Source organism: Nilaparvata lugens, chromosome 1 (genome assembly GCF_014356525.2).
Source record: "Nilaparvata lugens isolate BPH chromosome 1, ASM1435652v1, whole genome shotgun sequence".
Lineage (NCBI taxonomy): Eukaryota > Metazoa > Arthropoda > Insecta > Hemiptera > Delphacidae > Nilaparvata > Nilaparvata lugens.
Window position 1 is genome coordinate 43,818,505 of NC_052504.1, and position 23,770 is coordinate 43,842,274.

Here is a 23,770-nt window from a genome sequence, read left to right on the forward strand (position 1 = left end):
TTTTATTTACATACGATAGTAATAATAATAGTGAAAACAAGATGGATAACCAACAAGGTTTTTTCAACTCATAACCATAATATCTTCTTAAAAAGATAATTTTGATTCAAGATTAAACAGATTTTTATATAAACTTATAAAGGCTATAGATTGGCCAGCATCTAATATTAAATATAAATGAAAAGAAGAGATGTTCATGAAGTCTAACTTGTCAACAACATACAACTATAAAAAAATACATCATAAATCTCATTAAAACATTATAGAGAGCCCTGAGTAATATAGTAATCATTAACCTAATTACTTATAGATAGGCTTACTGTGAACTACTCTTTCTTACCGGAAAAACAAATCATAGATCACAAAAAAAACAAATTTAGTTATGTCAATTTACAAACTAATGAGTAATAACGACTTTTATAATAATATAACCTAAAAAACATCCTATATCCTATGCAGATGCATAGTTTGCTCTTGCATTTTGAAAAATATGCCAGCTGGTTTTTATTTGCGCTCTCTCTAGCGATAGGATCTTGAAGCACTATTATTTTTGGAGGGTCCTTTTAAATTAACGGTCTTTTGTATTGCACCGAATTTACGTTCCGACGATCCTACTTTCATAATCAAATTATGATATCAGATTGCGTTTGTCAAATAAATTGAATAAATTATTCACCCGTTTATTATCTACGTATGGTATATACGAAATTAAGGGCCAGTTTCCTAGCTCGGGGTCTATAAGTTCTGGACATAAGCACTCGGGTCTAAATCTACGTAAAAGTGGAATAATAATTTATTACATTATTAATATGCTGAATATGATGACATTGATTAATAACATTCACATTGTAAAATAAAAATCCAAGGCATTCCTTTTATTATTTTTCTTGAAATTTTTTAGGTTACGTCACAGTCGTAAAATAAGGTTAGTTTTTTACGTATATTTCTGATAAAACTCTTTTCCAAAATAGACTTGCAAACTATAAATTTAAATGTACTAATCCAAATAATTCCAAGACATATATTATGCTATTTATCTACTCAATAATATAATTAATTGAGATGTGTTTGCTTAGTTTAAGTCCAGAACTTCATATTTTAAAACCTAACTCAGTAGAGGGTTTAAAATTACGCGATCACGCTGTTTTAAGACGTTGTGGACTCAACGATTTTTTTATGAATCCTTGACTCGGAAAGAGGCGAAAATCTGATTCAAGTCCTGGACTAATAAGCACTTCACTCAGAAAGCGAAATTATAAACTCTAACGTGATCTCTAAACTGCAGGGTCTATTTGAGTTCTCGACTACGTTAACACTCTGACTCAGGAACCCAATTTTCTGACTCCAGAGTTTAAAGACAGTTCAAGTTCAGAACTTAGCTAAATCCCGAGCTCGGAAACCGGCCCTAGATGTAGCCTGGAAACATTTTATTTGAAATTGAAATTCAATACCGAGGGCCAAATTCCTTGATGTGAAAATGTTTTGATGTAAAAATTCAGTGTACAGAAAATTTGGCTCCATCATTAAACTGATGTGAATATACTTACCCACTCAATTTATTAAAACAATATTGAACCTTTGAATCAGCACTAATTTAAGTTACTGTACTTTCTAAATACCGTAGCTATTTTTTATAAATATATCAAACAGCTTTGTTATGAAAACTGTACTGCATCTGCTAGAGAATGGATGAACGTATGAATAAAAGGTATTAATGAATCAGTTCTCTATAACTTGGTTTTCTTAACAAATCCAATATCCAATGAAGCTGAAATCAGAAACTAACGCATTCAGTTGCATTGCCTAGGTCTCAGTTAAAAACAGTTGATAATTTATGTTTTTGAAAAGTTGTAATTTTGTAACAAAAATCTCAAGATACGTGAATGCTTGAATGAAACGATTTCTACGTCCCTCAGTTTTTTTATAGAAATCAAATTATTATCATTTTATAATCCTTCATATTTGATATAAAAACTGAGATAAATTCCTCATTGGAAATTAAAACTGATGTTTGATTCTGTGTGAGGTTACTAGCTTATCATCATGATAATACTACTATATAAGTCATGGTTGTTTCAGGTAATCAATCTTTGTAATGACTGACGATTACATGTCAATGAAATCTTTCTTGAAGAAAGGTTATCGTCTTGTGGGGTATGTGCATCTGGCAATTTGCCAAGAAGCTGCTCTAACCTCTGATGAAACCAACCCTTGAGAGACATTGTATTCTATTTTTGTAGAGCACGTTTAAAGAAAACGCATCAATCGAGTTATCGATAATGTCGACTGAATATTCTAATGTGGTTTATAGTATTCGTGAGTACACTGACTGAATGATATAATGACCTGAAATGACTGAGCACTGCTCTCATGTCATAGATCCTGGGATAGTGTGAAGCATTTCCAATTTATAGTTTCTCAACAATAAATTCTATCATTTGGTATTTTTTTGTCCTCAGACAAATATATAGACGCTTCAAAACAGTCTTCCAAGTCTAAGCCATTTCCAAATCGAATTTAATGCTGGTGAGTTAGTGGTAAGAACGCCGACTAGTAAGACCCCTAGACTGAAGAGTTCGCTATCATCTAAATAATAAATTTAACGGTTTCTCTTCTATATATCCTTATTGACTCATTCATCATGAATAGAAGGATTTATTTTAAATATTCAGACTGATAAATAATCCTACCAAAACGACTAAATTTCAAACTTAAGTCACATCAAAGAATAATGTTTGCTATGTTCTAAAATCTCTTCATAAATCGAGATGAAGAGAATCAGTATTGCCAATTCCACTATAGCGTACTGAACTTTTCAAATACAGCATACAAATTGTTTTTCATGATCATTTGCAATAATTCCCCATTGTGATTGGTTCCTAAAGGACCACACGAGGCTTCAGACGAATTGGGCATCTTTAATCTTCTGCTGTTTTTTATCAGTCGGTTATTATAGGGTAAATGAAGTCCAAGTCTCAAACGCCTGGCATAGAAACTGGCGCTACCTCGTGGTATGTCTTGTTCGCATTTATTCTTATCACTATTTCTCGACTCCCCTCGCCAAAACTCTTCTAATTTCCCCCTTCTCTCTTGTGCGCAAGTCCGTGAGACACTAGACTAGTTTCATAAACTCAGTTTGGCTACGGTCCCACCAGAGCAGCCCAGCTATGAACAAATTTTTACTCCCAACTCATACACAAATTAGTAGTCAAATGTAGAGAGCTGTCTTTTGATGAGCATCATAGATGCATTTTATTGATTGTCGTCAGTCGTCTGTCAGGAGCTTGAGGACGTTATTCCACTTATATAACCAGATCCCACCTCATAATAGAGTATCAAGGAGCTTAGACCATTGAATGCTATTGAATATTAATATCAAGTCTGGATGCGTTAGTACACAAGAAAAGCCAACTATAAATGGACACTGCAATTGGCATTGTAGTTTAATTCAGGATACTGCGGCTCCATTTTTTTCAGATTCAATTGAAATCATGTGAGAGTGTGAAGCACATAACTCACGAAATATTCTGTGCAGGGCTAACTAGAGATTTTCAAGCTCTTCAGGTTAAACATTTTATTTGCAAGTATCTAGCATGATGCTCGTACCACATCCACTGTTTTATTCTGTTGTCTATGAATAAATTAGTAGTAATACAATATATTCATGTGTAATAGATTAGTGCATTCTATTATTCCGAGTAAATTCATATAATTGAATTCCAAAGAAAAAATACAATAATTGACAGGAGATACATGAAATCTGTTTATGGAACGCCCCCTTTAATACTATTGGTGGACTCTAATTTCTAGCAGGTGTGCTTGCTTAATGTTAGCCAAGCCCAAGCCCATGCAAATACTTTATGATATACTTCAGTTGTTTAATACGAGATGACACCCACAACGCGATCTCATTGGCTGACCCATTATGAAGACTTTTTTGTGAAACTAAACTGTTCAGGTGTGTTTCTCAAGTCGTAGTTTGATTAGTAATTTGTCGTCGCTATAATGCTTACTATAAGTAAGCATCCAAAAGTTCAAAAAAATAAGGTGGATGTACTTGATTATGATTCATAATAATGATAACCATTCTTTCACAAATTATCATAAAAATAGATACTATAGTGTGTATAAAATAAAATGAGACTTGGTCCTCCATCTAAAGAAATTACTGCGTCGCCAAAATGTTTCAAAATTGCAACTTTCTTAAATTTTCAATTTAACCACAGAATGGTATTTAACCTACAATATCATCCCCAATATTCCAGCAGTGCTTTAAAAGTTTCAGGGTTCGAATGATTGAAAAGAAATTAAGTTTTTTTTATGAAATTGAAAACATTTGCGAAAATATGCTTTTCTTCTGGATATCACTTCCCTCAGAATGAGGGAATGAGTAATGTCGTAATGAGTGAGAATTTCTTGTCAAATAATAGTGATAATGTCTCCTTTCCATTGATGTCTGAATAAATTATTGTTTTCCGACCTAGGTAGTTATTTTGCAGTTAATGAATAATGTTCGGTAATGTCAAAAAACTCCATTAATGTTTAGTGTCTGATTTCTCATTTTCATCCTTACTAGTGTCTGATTTCATCCCATTAGTGTCTGATTTCTCATTTTCATCCTTACTATATATTTTATTTTTTAATTAATGATTATGTTCGTCTATGTCGAGGCATTTTGAGCAGAAAACATGAAATTATCGATATGCTAGAAACTTTTTGTTTTAACGGATAAGTGGGTGGTGAAAGTGACAAAGTTCCTCAGAAATAATAAGAAAAAGATTTCAATGATTATCAAAAGTAGTCGGTGGAACGTATTTTGGCCTCTCAGGAGTTTCAAAGTCGAGAAAAGCGTCTGAAGAATAATTTTGATTATTTCTGAGGAACTTCCTCACTTTTACCACCCACTTATCTTATGAATCGAAAAAGTTTCTAGTCTGTTGAAAAATTCGTGTTTTCTGCTCAAAATGCCTTGACATTGACGAACATAATAATTAATTAAAAAATAAATATAGTAAGGATGAAAATGAGAAATCAGACACTTATGAGAAGGAATGAGAAAGAGGATGAGAAGTCCTCTCCGTAATCTTGATAAAAAATTCATAGGAATTACGACACCCCATAATTCTGAGAGAAGTAATATTCTAAAGAAAAACAGTTTGGGATGTTTTCAATTCCATCAAAATAATTTAATTTCCTTTTAATCCTCCAACTCTGAAACTTTAGTACTACTGGAATATCGGGGATTATATATTATACATAAAATTCTGGCTGAATTTGAAATTTACAATTATACACCATGATTTGGCAACTGTGCCGAGCACTCCTTTTAATTCAGGCCTTTTCCCAAGTTATAATAGTAAATTTAATACGCTATAGACTAGAGCCATTATTATTGTGAGTTAGCGAAATAAATTATTTTCTCTCTCTATTATGAACGGCCATGACTTCGAGTTTCCCATGATAGATATTTAAAAATTGTGGCTCCGAGTCGTTGAGGAATGTAGATTATGGAATTATCTCTAAAACTTAGCCTTCGTGGCGCGACATAGAGTGCGATAAGTTGGAAAACAGCAAGCAATGAAATTATAACAAACTACCGATTTTGCAGTTACTATTTGGTCCAAAGGCTCTAGAAGCCACGCGACGATTGGTCAAATTGATTCCTTTCGCCCAATAGGAGACCTGTTTCTAAATACAGTAGTGGGGATTCCCCAGTCGAGAGACCAGATTACGTTTCGGAGGACACTTTGCTAGGAGCACTACGAGAGTAAAGATGTAGTTATTATGTTTTGCCCTTTTTGGGCAAGTTTATTTCATTAGTTAATGTAGGAGCTAGTTTTATTTTTATTAAAGTTTAAATTTTCTAGTAGTGCCATGTCCTGAAAAGTTTAATTGTGTTTCTTCATCATGTACAAATAATTGTTTCTTCAAATAACCGCTAAGGTACGTAAAATAAGGTTAAAATATAATTTAGGGAATTTAATTGATTGAAACTTCCATAAGAGTAATGTATTAACAAAGCCTGTTATTTTTCAAGTTAATAATATTGATTGAGAATAATCCTTTTGATTTTATTAGTGATGGAAGATAATTATAATTTTTTTTTCTAAAGAAGAATAGAAAGTTTTCAGTTACGTTACATTTGAGTTATTGTTTCTGGAGATATATTATCGTAGAGTATTGCTGAAAGTCAGGAAGATAGCCTTTAAATTGGAATGAAATTTTTAAGATTATGTTCATATTGAGTTTAAGACTCAATTTTATATTTTTCTGACTGTGTTTTCTCATGGCGTTAAGGCCTTTAACTGAACGCTAATTTATTAAATTATAACAGAACTTTTGAATTATTTGTGAAGAAAGATCCATTAATTCTGATACAAAGAATCAGTAGTTTAAAGATAAAAATCTACATAAAATGAGGATTCAAATAGAATGAGAGAATTTAATTAATTGTAATCAATAGATAACTCCTGTTTTAGCTTTTGATGAATTGTAGGAAGAGTTAGAAATTAATGCTGTAATACATTTATTTACAGCGGTTGATGTGTGTCCCCAAACCAACTTCTTGTACTACCACCCCTTTGGTTCCGCAACTTTATGTAACACCGCTTCAAGACACCCGTTCAGACGACAGGTCTAGGGACGTAAGAGGACGTCGCCGTCAAGCCAAATTCAACCGGTAAAAGCTCACCGCCAAAAACAAGGTACTGTAACCCCGACGATAAAGCAACGTACAGACCAACGAAAGTGCAGTGTAGTGAAACAAAGGTTCATTCGAGAATGTCAATCAAAAGTGGGGATTCAAAATTATTATGAAATGGGTTATATGGGTTACTATCGACGAAACTTGGGTTCAACGGGCTTTTCTTTCTTGAGTAATTCCATGTTGAAATGAACTTGTTATTTGATGACTGATATTGTTTGGTTTTGTGACGTATTGCTATCTAATCGGGGATAGTAATGCGCCCCCGAATCAGATGAAGAATGTCACCAAAGTAACATGAAATTGTTGTTTCTGTTGTTCGATTTTAGTTGCCAATGTTTATTGAAGCTGTTTGTATTTTTCAATTATTTCAAATTGTAGTGTTATTCTATAGTATAAACCTATTAAATCAGGCATGGCAAGATCAATTGAAGTTTTCTTGACTCTAGCCCGTTCACCTGCATGAATTAGGTATAGACTCAGGTATTTTCTAGATGTGTCGGCCTATTTCTAAATTCTAAATTTTATTCAAAATTATCTTCTTTATCTTTTAAAAGTGCAGGCACACAACTGCGCCACTGCTGCTGAATGTTTAGCGAAAGGCACACACAACGCAGTAATTTCTTCGAATGGGGGTCAAGTCTCAACTTATTTTATACAAGCTATAGGTAACTGCTCCACTTAACTGATTCACACTTCCCGTTAAAACTTGAAATATTTCACCGTTAGTGAAATAATTAAATATTCGCGGAACACACTTTGAGCTTAACTGTGCATTGAACTATTTGTTGTAAAAAATAAAATTATTTGTTGCTCTTCAAATCGGGGAATATGTTGATGGCATGACTTTGCTTGTATTTCTTTACTTTTACCTTGACCTCTGACCCAAATTATAATAATTAGTACCTAGATAAACAAAAAGAGGGTTGTCTTTTCACCAGATTTGAAAATCTATAGACTTGATCATTGTAACACAGATTAGAGAAAGAATTAAGTTCAAAATTACATTTTTATATGTGAATATTTTCTATTTTAGTTATAATAATGTGAAATATTTCTTCTATGTTTAGTTTTGAAGCATCTAAATTCGAAAATGAACTTCAGGAGTGATAATTTCGTGAATTGAAGAACTACAAGACCATGATTGTGTTATCTGAATTTGGGAGAGGAATAGCATAAGATTACCTTATATTTCCTCTACCTATCATTTTGATAATGTACTTCTTGTATAGATGAATAAATGAATAAAGAGTTCATTTTGAAAAATATACTTAATTTATAATAAACAAATAAATGATTATCTCTTTCTTCAGATTAGGCAGGAAAGTATAATATCATGATATAAGATATCACATTTATAGGTATAAAAGTTGATCTATTCCTTTAGGTTTTATTTTGAGTTACTATCCATTACAATGAGATGGTTTTTCATTCGCTATGTAGACATTTCATGCTACAAAAAAATAACAAATAAATACCTAGCATTACAATTATTATACAGTAATATTGGGGCACCAAGCTTTGCTCGTTATTTATTTATTGATAAACAGAACACAATTCTTTTAAATGATTGGGGAAGGACTAAAAGTCACTGCACAAAACTCTTTCTTCCCCGAATTTTGATTTCTCCTATTATAATTAAGCGAGCAATTTCTGTATATCTGTAAATATCTTTATATTTGGTTATTTAGGCTGCTATATTTATATTTTTATATCCTGGTTATTTATGTTCAACGGATCTCGAAGACGGCTCTAACGATTTTCACGAAATTTGGAAAATAGTATGTTTATTATATAAAAATTCGATTGCACTAAGTCTCATCCCTGGGAAAAATCGCTGAAGGACATGAAAAGGATAATAATAATTCATCCTTGGAAAAACACATGATAATTTTGTCGTCTGTCGATAACAGAAGATGCGTGTGCCTGTGTGGAAATCAACTGTTTAATCATTCAGCTTACCGTATCTCACGAGAAAAAATATCTGGAAATTTTAATCGTCTCGATCAAAATAATCTGATTTGTTGACATTAAATGGTATATCATTTTAAATTAGAGCATATATCACAATTTTCAAAGTTAATCATTATTTTACAGTTTTAAGTGATTAGTGAGTCTTATTTTGCTATTCAATGTTGTTTGTAAACAATCTAAATTAGAACTATTTTAAAATGTTTGGACTAAAAATTGGACCTGAATCAGGACCTCCTAAATACCGGACCTGCGCCTGTGTGAAAATTTAGGTAAAATGGCGCCGATATTTGGTGGGATCTCAACTCAGCTGACACTGTATGATATGTTGTCATCAGTTGTTAGTATTTAGTTGTAGTTAGGTGAAGTTTGTTTACAAATGTCACAGGCTTTATACTATTTACGAGTTTTATAATTGATCAATTATCATTTTATAATTATTTAATATGCAATAGAGATTCAAATTAGATTTTGTTAGTAATTAAAGTGTTTAGTAATTTTTTAATAAATTCAAATTGTGAATAGTAAAGTTTTAAGAATTCAAAATGTATAGTGAATGTTGAGTGTTCGAAGTGTATTCAGTGTTTTAATTAACAATAATTTTATAATATTCAACCGTAGCCTAGATTAATTTTTGTTGATCATCCGTCATCCGTAACTCAACATTTAGCTCTATAACAACATGCTACAATTAGTAGGCGTAAGAACAGTTTTAATTGAACATGCCTAGAAATTGTTGTGTCCTTGGGTGTTAATCAAACTATATTATAGAAAAACTCCCTAGGTGACAGTATTTACTTTTCCCAAAGATAAAGAGCTGAGGAAAAAAAAGGACAAGGTGTAGAGAGATTCTAAAGTCACCAACAATTCGGCTGTGTGTATGAATCATTTTAGAGCATCAGACATTATTAAAGAAGACAAGTTTTTGTGTGAAGATGGTTTTTATGTGACTGTTTCAAAAAGAAAAGTAAAACTATGTAATGGTGCCTTCCCTACAATTTTTCTGAATCAACCTTCTTATAACACAATTAAATCGTGTGTAAAGGTATTGGGCAATATATTTCTGAACAATTACTGCAACATAAAGAATAATAATCAGTTGCCCTAGCAAGTAAAGTTGCAAAAATTGAGAACATTGAATTCTAAGGCTAGAATAGAATAACGATAATTATAAGCTATGTGCATGTGAATTAACTTGAATGCTATGTACATGAGAATAAATAAAGTCCAGTTACCCTATCAAATAATTACTTCTTCAATAAACCTTAATTAAATTAATGAAAATAAACCTCATTTAAATCCTTAAAAATGATTTTGAACAGTAATAAGTTATTAGAGAGAGCTGAAACCTAGCTGATGGCAGTAAGTTAGTCCACCAAACATGACGATCATCTTGTTTGCATGCTCAGGTCCGGTATTTAGGAGGTCCTGCCTGAATTCAAGTTAATGGAACATAACCTACTTTTTGAAATATTTATAGTATACAGATAAAAATTCGGGGAAGAGTTTTGGGCTGTGCCTGTTAGTCCTTCCCCAATTATTTAAAGAAGTGTGCTCTGTTTATCAATAAATAAATTATTAACGAGCGAAGCTCGGTGCCCCGATATTACACAATAAATAGTCCAAGAAGTAGGGTATGTTCCATACACTTGAATTCAGGTCCAATTTTCTCTCCAAACATTTTAAAACAGAGAAGTTCACATTTACATTGTTTACAAACCAAATTGAATAACAAAATAACACTCACTAATCACTTAGAACTGTAAAATAATGATTCACTTTGAAAATTCTGATATACTTTAATTTAGAATGATATACCATGTTATGTCAACTGATCATATATTTTGTTTGATCAAGTTGATTAAAATTCCTAGATAATATTTCTCGTGATATAAGCTGATTGATTGAGAGCCCCCATCAGCTGAGTGCATCTGCTCAAAAAGTTTTAAGGTTGAAGGATTAAAAGAAAATTTAACTTTTTTGATGAATTTGGAAACATTGCAAAAATATTTTTTTATTTAAAATATGATTATTTTTTTCATTAATTATGAAAAATTTTAATTCCCAAACCCTTAAGTTTCCTTTATATTTTAGGTTGTGTTAATTTTTTACAGCTGGCTATACGTCAGCTTATGAATTTCGGTGATGAGATATTTTGATTTTCCACAGATGCACTCGCTCACTCACTTCCATTATCCAAGGTCTATAAGTAATACAGGTCATGACACAATCCCGTGATACATTGCAAAATCGCCATTTTATGGGGTTCTAGTTCACCAATTTTCAAATTTATCAGCTGTTATCATTATAGTTTGAACAAAATGATGTGATATATTGTTCAAGGATTATTGCTTGGCTTTGAATTGTAAAATAAATTCCTCCTACAGAATAATCTAATATTTTGATTCTAACTAGAAACTGAATGGTTGATTTTTAGATTGGGAACTTCAAACTCTTTTTGAGGTTTCCTTTTTGTCCCAATGCCTTATGAATCATAACAAGTTACAAGAATAAGAACAATCTTTAATGATAAAAAGAAGAATTATTGAATGATTTATTATTGAAATTTTATTATTAGAAAATCGAAAACCTGAATTTACATAGACCTATTATTAAAACCAAAATATTGTTTTTAAAAAACATAATGCATTATTCTGTTATGAGCAGATTGGAATATTTAAAATGTACCGCCATAGAGACCCCACATAATGGCTGCTCCATAAGGAACATGAGTGTCATGACCTGTATTTTGTAGACCTTGCCATTATCCACAGTCGACAAAAGTCTCAGTTGTTTTTCCAAGGATGAATTATCCTTTTAATGTTGTTCAGCGAGTTTTCCCAGGGATGAGACCTAGTGAAATAGAATTTTTATATTGTAATATTACATTTTTTCTCGATTAAAATCAAATCTTCAATTCGAGATCTATAAAACTTGTTAGTAAATATCAGAGTAATCGATATGTGGACAACTTTTAACAGAGAATTCATCATAAATAATTGTGTTGCACATTCCATGGTATAACTGAAACAGAGTTCTATTTCAGAATTAACAGATCATTATAAACAGCATAGAGGATAAATAAATTTAAAATAACAGTTTCGAAACAAAGTTTTATTGAGAACAAATGTAAAATGTAAATTCTAAACTTGTAATTTATAATTTTTTGGAAATTAGTATCGATGATGTGTTCATAACGTCACTGTTCTTGGCTTCATCTAAAAGTCTTTGTTACTCTTCTAAAAAAATGGTGGCTGGCTGTTGAAGGTGTTTTGTGCTCTCTGAATATTTTTCTGTTCAATTGAAATTTATAATGTTTTAATTTGAGATTTGAACAGTTTTATGGTGTTCTAATTTTGTATAATTTGATTTGTGTGTTTACAAGCCTATAGCCATTATTTTCAACTACATGTATATGAATGGATAAGTATTTTAGCTTATAATGATGCTATATGTTTAAGTGTTGTAAGGTGTTGTTCTGTGGATTTGTGTTGTATATTGCCAAAACTCTTATGAAAATTATAAGTTGGTTTGCTCTGATAACTGGATTTCTTATTCATAAGCAATAGATCCATTCATAATTCATCAAGAATTTACCATTTTGGAGCCGATAACTTTGTTTAGGTTAATAGGTGAAAAATGCTATCCAACCTATTTAGGAGAAAATAGTAGCACGGCAATATCATAAACCTACTATGTTGCAAATTTCATCAAAATCGTTAGAGCCGTTTTCGAGATCCATTGGATATAAATATGTACCAATTTAACCACATAACCACATATTCTAGTCTGCGTAAAATAAGTTGAGACTTGGCTCTCCATCCAAAGAAATTACAGGGTTGCCAAATCGTGTAAAATTGCGACTTCCTCAAATTTCCAATTCAACATCAGAATTGGATGTAGAATAGCTTCCCCAATATCCTAGTAGTGCTAAAAAGTTCAGGGTTACAGGATTAAAAGGAAATTTAACTTTTTATGATGAAATATGAAATATCACGAAGATTTGTTTCTCTATTAAATATCACTTCTCTCAGAATCATTAGGCGTCGTAATGCGTAATAATTTTATATCAAATTAACGGCGAGAATGTCTCCTTCCTATTGGTGTCTGGATCATTTTTATCCGACCTATAGTTATTTGTTCAATTAATTATTAGCCTATGTTTGTCAATGTCGAGACATTTCGAGCAGAAAACATGAAATTTTCGGCATGCTGAAAACTTATTTGTTTCAAAAGATAAGTGGATGGTGAAAGCGAGAAAGCTTCTTAGAAATAATTGAAATTATTTTTCAAATTGCTAATGATGACTGACTTAATTGGATTAGTTACTGATTAGGAGTTTATTGGATGTTTTGTTGAATGATAATCAATTGCTGCTACATCTCCATTGAAGAATTGCTGTCGATCGAAGTAGACTATCAAAAATAGATCCATTAATGGCGTTTGTGACTATGAACATCTCCCAAGTACACTAAATCCAAAAATATTATTATTCTTCTTGTGCCATGTTCTTATGCATTCTAGTATGCCAGGTTCAATGTTTACATAAATATTTCAAATTGAACTTCCATGCCAAAGCACCAGGTTTTCTGTGTCAATGAAGCTATTCATTGGATCCACTCTTCACTACAATCCATCACTGGTAAGATGACAGGAAATTGTAGATATGGCACTTCAGGTGTACTTGAGAACCTTAAAGCGTTTATTATTTTGGCACAAATCATTCCAAACACTCATATCACTCTCAAAATTTCCCTCGCACTTAAACGTATGATTGTATTAAATAACTAAACCTCTATTGCATTATTTTACATATTCACAAATTTTTATAAATCAAATACAATATTTCATGAATCAAATACACACAATGCTCTATGTCAAAAACGTCTGCTGGGATATTGCTAAGTGTATGGGCCAGCCATTTGAATCGACCACGCTCACCCACGGCCATCTAGCATGCCACTGCCATCAGCCGCTCTGAGATCGCCTAGTTCAATATGTAGGTGGCACTGTTCTCCCTCTGGCTTTGCTTTCGCTTCCCAGTCCCCTCCGCTTGTAACCGCTTCTTGAGGAAGCTTGCTGTTCTCACACTACATGGTTGTTTCTCTTTTTAAAGAAGTTATAAATGTATTACCCCTTTGCTTGTTTGAATTTAAACTACTACCGCGACTAGTTGGGAAAAGTTATTGTGAGAGTACTCCGCTAAATATCTAGATTTGGATCTTCTTTGTGTAACCTCTTTGCTGCGACATGGGCCCATGTATTCATCATCACCAGTGCAGGTGAGTCCTGATTATCAGAATGTGCCACCGCCTACCTGAATGAGGAGAACGCTCTTACAGTCCACTGTGAACCCGCCATACCTGAACGAGACGCTTTTAAAGGTAACAATTTTATTTTCTGAGTTACTAAGTCATGTGTTTAGAAGCCCACCTCATTGGCTCTAACACGAAACCTGGTCACTCCATGGCCGGATATTAGAGGAAAAGCGACCTACGGACAGTGAAAACGCTCATTTCAATTTATTCTGAGATTTTCTTTGTGAGTTTTCTTGGAAAATCGTTAATTTTCGATTCGGCCGCTTTCGACCGCCATCTTGTATCGAAATCTGAAAACATCAATTAGTGACTCATGATATTGACTATCGAACTGTTAACTATCGAACTTTTACACCCAGTTCAATATAACCTAAAAAGTTTTTGTTTTGGTTTTGAACTTCAGTGCCTAACAGTCAGCTACAAACTTTTACCGCTAACTGTGTGTTTTCTTACCGCTAAACATAGTGAATTACCGCCTATCTTTTATTAATTGTAAATATTGAACTACGAACTATTGATTTTGAACATTGATCTTGAACTATTTCTTGTTAAATATGAGCTTTTTCGGCCATTAACTTAAACTTTTCTGACCGCTAATCTGAACTTTTTCGATTGTAAATTTCAATCTGAACAACGCTCTGAACACCAGTTTGTTGAGCCGCACCAAGCACCAAATCAATATGGACGCCCGCATACTGGTACTAGCCAAAACACTGCACACCATGCGCCTCCTCCTGGTTTCAGCCCGCTACCTGTGCCGACTTTTGCCGCTGCCCCACCGCAACCGCCAGTAAGCTCTTATCATGTACATTCTAGCAGCGCACCAAACCTGGCTATCAGCTCGAATCTGCCTCCTAGTTCGCCACACTACAATGATTCATTGCCCGACGAGGTACGCCTCATACGCTATGCTCTGACAATGCCAAAACTTTTGTAAAATGCATGAATTGGCCAAGCTTTTGGAATCACTACCCTCTGATGTCACTTGTTTTCTGTCCAACTATGGCATAAATTGGAAATTCATCCCTCCTTACGCACCCCACCATGGAGGCCTGTGGGAAGCTGCCGTCAAATCTACTAAAATGCTGTTGTATCACTGTATTGGAGACAAGGCTCTCACATATGAAGAATTCAACACAATATTCACCCACATAGAAAGCATTTTGAACAGCCGACCGCTAACTGAACTGTCTTCACAGCCCACAGAAGCTACTTCTGTTCTAACACCTGGCCATTTGGTGGTAGGTGGACCCCTGACCGCACCACCACAACCAATAGAGACTAAAGAAATACTATCAACTCGCTGTTGGAGACATTGTAACCAAATGACACAATTCTTCTGGAGCCAATGGTCAAAAGAATATCTATGCACACTAATGAACCGCACAAAATGGAAGGTTACTGAAAGAAACTTACAGATTGACGATTTGGTTGTAGTCAAATCAATCAACACCTCGCCGCTAAGCTGGCCGCTAGGCAGAATTGTAGCATTGCATCCTGGCAAAGATGGACAGAATAGCGACAATCAAATGTGCCTCTGGTAATATTGTCAGAGACCTAAGTAAAATTCACCGCCTCATTTAGAACAATCTAACAATGTTATTGTAAATAGTTTGGTTTTACCCGCATAACCTGTGACTGTCCACATTGCTTTGTTATCGCCGCCTTGTGTTATCTACTCTGCCGCAACATCCTGATGACCGCACCACTGTTTGCTGCTTTGCTCCACTTAGCTGTTTTGATGACCGCACCGCTGTTTGCTGCTTTGCTCCACTTAGCTGTTTTGATGACCGCACCGCTGTTTGCTGCTTTGCTCCACTTAGCTGTTTTGATGACCGCACCTCTATTGACCGCACCTGTGACTGTCTGCATCGCTTCGTTATCGCCGCCTTGTGTTATTTACTCTGCTGCAACATCCTGATGACTGCCCCGCTGTTTGCTGCTTTGCTCCACTTAGCTGTTTTGATGACCACACCTCTGTTGACACTCTGCTCCACTTCTATGACCGCACCGCAGTTCATGTCTACTCACATTCCGCAACTTGTGCTGTGCCGCCCCGCTTGTCTTCACGTCACGCTCCCGTGTTCACACCACATTGCTCTGGACTTCTCCACTCACTGTAATCAAGACCGCAGACCCATTGCCATCTAGTTATTGCCGCCCGCCCTGCCGCAATGTACAGTGTTTGTTGCTGCTTCACCCGATTTGAAAACTGTTCGTTTTTGGGGGGGGGGGAGTATGTATGGGCCAGCCATTTGAATCGACCGCACTCACCCACGGCCATCTAGCATGCCACTGCCATCAGCCACTCTGAGATCGCCTAGTTCAATATGTATATGGCACTGTTCTCCCTCTGGCTTTGCTTTCGCTTCCCAGTCCCCTCCGCTTGTAACCGCTTCTTGAGGAAGCTTGCTGTTCTCACGCTACATGGTTGTTTCTCTTTTTAAAGAAGTTATAAATGTATTACCCCTTTGCTTGTTTGAATTTAAACTACTACCGCGACTAGTTAGGAAAAGTTATTGTGAGAGTACTCCGCTAAATATCTAGATTTGGATCTTCTTTGTGTAACCTTTTCGCTGCGACATGGGCCCATGTATTCATCATTGCCAGTGCAAGTGAGTCCTGATTATCTGAACGTGCCACCGCCTACCCGAACGAGGAGAACGCTCTTACAGTCCACTGTGAACCCGCCATACCCGAACGAGATGCTTTTAAAGGTAACAATTCTATTTTCTGAGCTACTATGTCATGTGTTTAGAAGCCCACCTCATTGGCTCCAACACTAAGGATGAAATGAGGTTGGTTTATTATTCCTTCTTCTATCTTTATTCGAAAAGGTACCCAAAAAAGAACTATCTTCTCCTCGCTCTTACCTATCTAATCATCAATCTTACAGCAGCTCTGAGTTTTATAATTATATTTTCTCATTGCGAGAGCTCACGTTATGACCGATGTGTCATTCTCTGTAGTCATACTTCCTTGTAGAAATTCTTAATTCGCTCCCACTCCTTCCGTTCTCTTGGAAGTCGTTGCCACGTTGCTCCGCCGCATACTCTTCTGAATTCCTGGTTTCATCTATATGATGACCGTCTTCTGCTTCTTTTAAAGGTCTTGACCATCTTCCATCAGTTGTTCTTATAATTATGTGTTTTGTAACTCCAGCTCAATTCTATTTTCGCTCTACTATCATCTTTGCTACATCCTCCATTCTTGTTTGACCTCTCAGCCATGATTTTGTTCTCCTCTCTCTTCGCTTCACTCCTATTCGCTCTTACAGTAGTTACATAACAGCTCTTACCTATCTAATCATCGCTCTTACAGTATTTATGAGTTTTATAATTATTTTCTCGTTGCGAGAGTCCACGTTACGCTGCCCTACAGCATTTCTTATAGAATATTGGCCAGTACCAACTTCCTCTTGCTGTCCATATCAATATTCTAGATCTTAGTAGCTAGTTGTACTTTTTGAACTTAGACCAATCAACCTATCACATTTCTCTTCGTAATTTCGCCCTATTGTCAGTTTCTCCCTATTTCCTGAACTGAAATGGTCCACTTTCTTTATTTTTCCTTCTCCAATTTCCAATGCTCTATCGATCCCTCTACTATTAAATATAATAACTTTTGATTTATCAAAATCGAATTCCATGCCACTTTTCATCGTTTATTGATAATTAATTTCATCACACAACTGACCTATTTTACACTACTTTCTATCATAAGAACTATGTCATTAGTAAATTTCAAAGTGTTTAGTTTCACACAATAATTGATATTGAGGTTCCTGTCTTGCTATTTCAACTGTACAAGTATGATTATTTGTGGTTGAATGCTCAAAAAAGTTGAAAATGAGGCTTCTGGGACAAAATGTTTAGCTTTGTTGCCTGCATTTCAGGCTGTTCCATGAAACTGGTACGAGATGATCAATGTTTTTGAATCATTCGTTGAATGAATCAGAGAAAGCCATTATTCAGGATTGAGGTTAGGCGTGTATAACCGGTTGCCTACAAAGCGCCCAATGCATAAGAGCCGTTCAAGTTTCACGTTTGTTAGTGAGAAGTGAGAAGCATCGAGTGAGGAGTTTCAACTCAAATTTAGATGTTTATAAAAAACGTCTCTCTCTCTCACACACATCTCTCTTTCCTCAGTCAAATTTTCGACCCAGATCCTAGCATTTGATAGCGATGAGTCATCGTTCATTTCAGGCCCGGCACATCCCTCAGACTCAGACAAGTGTCAGACCAGACCGACTGAACAATCTCAGAGTTGCTGTAATCTCTTGCAAGAAAAATACAGATAAAGTAAAAATAAAGAAGAAATTTCCAATTGCTGTAAGACCAATTGTAATAAATCTTTAATCCATCATAACGATTACATCAATCGCCTGAATAAATTATTGATATCTCGTACAGCACATCGAATGAAGCATAAAATGTTTCCGGAAGAGTCTTGGGTTCAAATCCAACCAAGCCCCATGTGATCGTCATCACTTAAGCCTATCTCATTACTCAGGCTTAACTTAAAAGCTTAATATGGTGAATGTCATTTCTTGTAAAAACAACATACATGAGAAGCAAAAGATTATGCTTTGAATAATGTTGAATGACTCATCACGCATTGGATGAGTGATGATGAAGATGCATTAAGCATTGAATAAAGTTGATTGATTTATAATTTATTGAATAATACTGAGAGATGATGATGTAGTTTTTGTATTATCATGCAAATAATTTCACTTTCTTAAGAATCAAACAGTTTGATCTCATCAAATAACAGTGCCATCATTTAAATACAAATCAAATGAAATTCCAGTCAGTCTAATCTCAAGAAAGCACCTGCTGCAAACCAGTAGAATCAAAAAGTTCGAATCGAAGGGAGGATGTTGAGGTTCAGCGGCCTGAGTTATAATTGGCAAGGTTACTGATGTTTGGAATTTTTCCAAATCGTGCAAATTTCACAGTAACCTACAATCCGATAAATGGCGAGACATATCATCGCATCTCCTTCGCGATCAGGCTATTGAAACCGTGTTAACCTGCGTAAATCTCTTACCAAACTTTCCTATTAGAACAATTGAATCTATGATTGTGTTGATTTGTAATTTCATCAATTGATGTGTAATTCTCATCAAATTATGAATGAAGAGGATTGAATTATTAAATTTATTCACAAAATTCATCAAATGACGTAGGAAATTAACAATTATTTGTATTGTGTTTCTAAAGTAGAAAGTCCGGTATCCTAATAATTATTAAATGACCCCAAGTGTGAGAAACAAAAGAATCATCCAAGGAATCAGATTCTAATGGTGGATGCCAATAATTGGAATTATTCCAAAATCAGCTGATTATATTTATACGGTACGTCAAACAGTTTCGTCCAATCACGTGGGAGTAAGCTTATTAGTGCTTCCAGTACAAATCCAGATCCACTCCCCATGCTCACTCATAGGCTAATGCAGTTTTTTTTCTTAGGACCTCTTTGAAGAAATAAATATAATTTTCAGAATATTATTGGTAAAAACTATCAACACGATAAGAGTGAATTATGCAGAGCTGCAAATGTTGCAATGTAATATTAACGTTGGAATATTGAAATGGAAGCCAATTATCGGATGCTATTATAAATTATCAGTGAATTAACGCACCTCTTCTATATTATGTATTCACATCGCAGCGATCCATGTTACAACTCTAGGAGGCCTACAACATGCTTACAAAGAAGAGAGAAACAGACAATTGTTGTTCATTCGAATTTTCAATGATAATTATCATTGAAAAGTCGCTGTTGTAGAAAGGCAAACAAGAATTTGTTGACGTTTCGATATGATTCAGGCTCTCAACATCAATTTATTATAGAGTAAACTAACAAGTAGCGATCCAAGAATCTCGAATCTCTTCTTATAAGCTATTCGTTGAAAATTGGGGACTCACTCTTGGGGAACAGCGGAACACAATATTTAACATTCTTCTTTTAAATTTTTTGTAGATTTATCTAAGCTGGAAAACATCCATTTTCCAAATGAACTTAGATATTCAGTTACTTGAGTTTGGCACACTGACACACTTACTATTTTTAGCGGATTGAGGTAGTTAATTGAACAAACGCGTTATGTCCAACGTTAATGGTTCATGAATGCTATTGTCTTCACCATTACTCCTACTCTTCTACACCATTACTCTTATCCACAGAATACTCAAGAATTTCGAATTGTAAATGTTCCACAGTAGAGCTGTTTGTAGAGAATTAGTATTATCTAGCTATTTTCAAACAAAATAGTCTGGGGGTGATACATTGATTTACTATAATAATTGAAGTTACAAGAAGGATTTTCATGTGCGTGGAAATTCAGAAATAGTGTAACGGAATCTGAACTTCCAGATTTCATTCATGGAAACGGAAGAAAGCAATTTATCCATCAATATCTTTCCAATACACTCATTATCAGTCACACTATCCAAATTATCCAAGCAAGTTCAATTAGATTATGGATATCCAATTAAATGCACACTTGAAAAGGGTTTGAAAATTCTTCAGATTCAACAAATCTACGTTTAGTGGATTTTTTGAGAACAATTCGACAAAAAAAGCTTGAATATTGTACGACGAACTTCGTTCAGATTGGATCTAGGGAGAAATGATATTAGTTGAAATATTGGGAATAGTTATGGGACGTTACTTGAACTACACCTGGAATCTATTGTTTTTTTGAACTTGTTTGGCCTTCCCATTGTTGAGAATTGAAATGAAAGAAATGGGATGAATAGATAAACCGAAAGATACAATAATAATTATAATATATTTTTTGGGAGATAAATAATACAAGGAGTATCCTTAGTTTTTCTCTCCCGATCAGTGCTTCATTGTAAAATTATAAATAAATAAACAAATGAAATGCGAGAAAAAAATATGGTATGATAGTGAACGGGATCCTATTATATTAAGCAAGCAATTTCTGTATTTTATTTATCTGATTATTTTTATATCTGGTTATTTATGTTTAACGGATCTCGATGACGGCTCTAACAATTTTCACGAGATTTGGAACATAGTAGGTTTATGATATCAAGATTCGATTGCACTAGGTCTCATCTTTGGGAAAACTCCCTGAACGACATTAAAAGGATAATTCATCCTTGACTGAAACAGCTGTGGATAGTAAAAAAAGTGAGTGAGCGAGTGAGTATGTGAAAAATCAGAATATCGCATCCCCGAAATTCATAAGATGACATATAATAGCCAGCTGTGAAATATGAACACGATCATTTTAGAGAATTGTGTTCTGTTTATCAATAAATAAAAATAACGAGCGAAGCTCGGTGCCCCGATATTAGATAGATAAAGCGTGAGATACAGCAGGTGGATGGAGGAAGTGAGCGAAGAATGAGAGAGACCAATAACGAACAAGATATAGATCACAGCCACCACTTCTGAGTTTTGACTAATCTTCAAGCCACTTGATGCTAAGAAACAATACTTTTCAAGGCGATTTGAAACTTCCAGCAACTCCAAGCAAACATGGGAAGTAATAAGAGAAATAACTGAAGTGCAACGGCCAAGAACACAAATCCACCAAATCAACTTGGAAGGGAGAGAATTGAAATTGGGAGATGATGATAAAGATATGGCAAATTCTTTCAATGAATTTTTTTATTAGTATTGGATCAAAACTGGTCCAGGACATTCTAAATAGCGATTGTAATGGCGCAGATGAGCATGCGGCAGCTGATCAGATAGTCTGCCGGTCATTATTCTTTACACCTGTCAGTGAGGACGAAATGATAAAAATCATTAATAGTCTTAAAGCTAATAGTGCACCTGGACTCGATAATTTAAAACCAGATTTTTTCAAACAGAATAATACGATACTTGCCAAGCCTTTAACACATATTGCAAACATAATTTTTGAGGAAGGTGTTTTTCCACAGTGTCTTAAGGAAGCTGTCATTTGTCCAATCTTCAAAACAGGAGATAAGAAAGATATGAATTGCTACAGACCCATATCATTACTAAGTACATTATCAAAAATTTTTGAAAAGTGTATCAAAACAAGACTGATCAGCTTTCTTGAAAAAAATAATCTTCTATCGCCAAACCAATATGGTTCCAGATCTAGTCGCAGTACAAATGATGCTATCCACTATGTGACCACTCAGATTGCCGATAAAATCAACACTGAAGAGAAACCATTGGCAGTATTCTTAGATTTAAAGAAGGCTTTTGATGCGGTGTCACATGACATTCTTCTTTCAAGGCTTGATAACTATGGAATAAGAGGAGTCGCATGGAATCTTTTCAAGAACTACCTATCAAACCGAACACAATGTGTCAGAGTCAATGGATGTATAAGCAACAAGCTGACTGTAAAGTTTGGAGTGCCACAAGGAACAGTACTAGGACCAATTCTTTTTCTTCTCTACATAAACCCATTATGCAACATGGAAATTAATGGATCAATCACCACCTTTGCAGATGATACTGTTCTACTGTTCTCTGAACCGACCTGGGAGATGACCTGGAGAGAAGCCGAGACTGGACTTCGGAGGGTGTCTCGCTGGTTGAGTGAAAATCTGCTAACATTGAACCACGAGAAAACCTTCTTTCTGACCTTTTCGGCGACTCAACATGGACAGCCAACAGGAGATGAGATAGTAATCAAGAATCAACGGAATAACACTTCATATACAGTTCGCAGGAAACAGTCACAGAAATACCTGGGAGTTACAATGGACTCTTTTCTGCGCTGGGATCATCATCTCAATGAATTATGCGGGAGACTGAGGAAGACTATCTGCAGATTCAGGATTCTGAGGACACTGGTCGACAAGGGATGTCTAAGAGTTATCTACTTCTCTCTAGCTCAGTCCCTCATGCTGTATGGGATTGTGGGATGGGGAGGTGCAAGCTTCTTGCACATCGAACCGCTCCTCAGGGTACAGAAGCTGATCATGAGGGTCATCAATCAGAAGCCTCCACGCTATTCATCAGACCAGCTATTCAATGAGTTTGACGTGATGGATCCAAGACAGCTTTACTCCAAGGAGATACTATGCAGATTACACAAGAACCCAACAACATTTCAAACCAGAAATCACAACCACAACACCAGATACAGGAATCTTCTCATCACTAGTGTTGCAAGGAAGGCACTATACCAGAGACATTTCAATCATTTAGCACCAAAATTATATAATCTACTTCCTGCAAACTTTAAACAGATTAATCATCCTAGAAAGTTCAAAACAATAGTACACAATTGGTTGATGAGCAAAGGAAGACAGAACATAGAAAACATTATTTCAAACAACAACTAACCACCTAATGACTTACTAAACACTAACTAATTAATAATACGCACAAAAAAAACAACAAAACCTACTCTAGAACATGGTACGCCATAGTGGAGTAGGTCAATTTCGACACAGAAAAAACTAAACAAGTAGAGGACACATTATAAGAATTTTTTGTAACTAACTATTGTATGTAATATTGTAATTTATCTAATATTTTGTGTAATTGATGTTGTAGTTTTAGTTTTTTTGGGAAATAAACATTTATTTATTTATTTACTTCTACTCTTTCCTTATTCACCCAAATTACTCCTGACAAATCACACCAAAGTAATTCTGATACTTTCTAATGTATTATTTTGATACAACAATAACTCCACAAATGAGTCATTCTCACCAACAAGCAGAGATCACACCAATGTGATAGACGGTTGGCTTCATCTTGACAAATCCTACAGATCGATATTAAAAATGATTTGAAAAAAATG

The 23,770-nt window shown here is 34.7% G+C and overlaps 2 protein-coding genes across 2 annotated transcripts in view; one reads left to right on the forward strand and one right to left on the reverse strand.

Annotated features, from left to right (window-relative positions):
* The window catches only part of LOC111055351, a 110,051-nt gene that overhangs the window by 65,248 nt on the left and 21,033 nt on the right, over positions 1-23,770 (reverse strand). The window lies entirely within an intron of this gene.
* LOC111059443 (kynurenine 3-monooxygenase) overlaps positions 16,612-23,770 on the forward strand; it is a 55,565-nt gene continuing 48,406 nt past the window's right edge. The window contains exon 1 of the mRNA XM_039434577.1: positions 16,612-16,709. Within this exon, the coding sequence (XP_039290511.1) occupies positions 16,698-16,709 (12 nt within the window). The 5' untranslated portion in view covers positions 16,612-16,697. The remainder of the gene's footprint in view (positions 16,710-23,770) is intronic.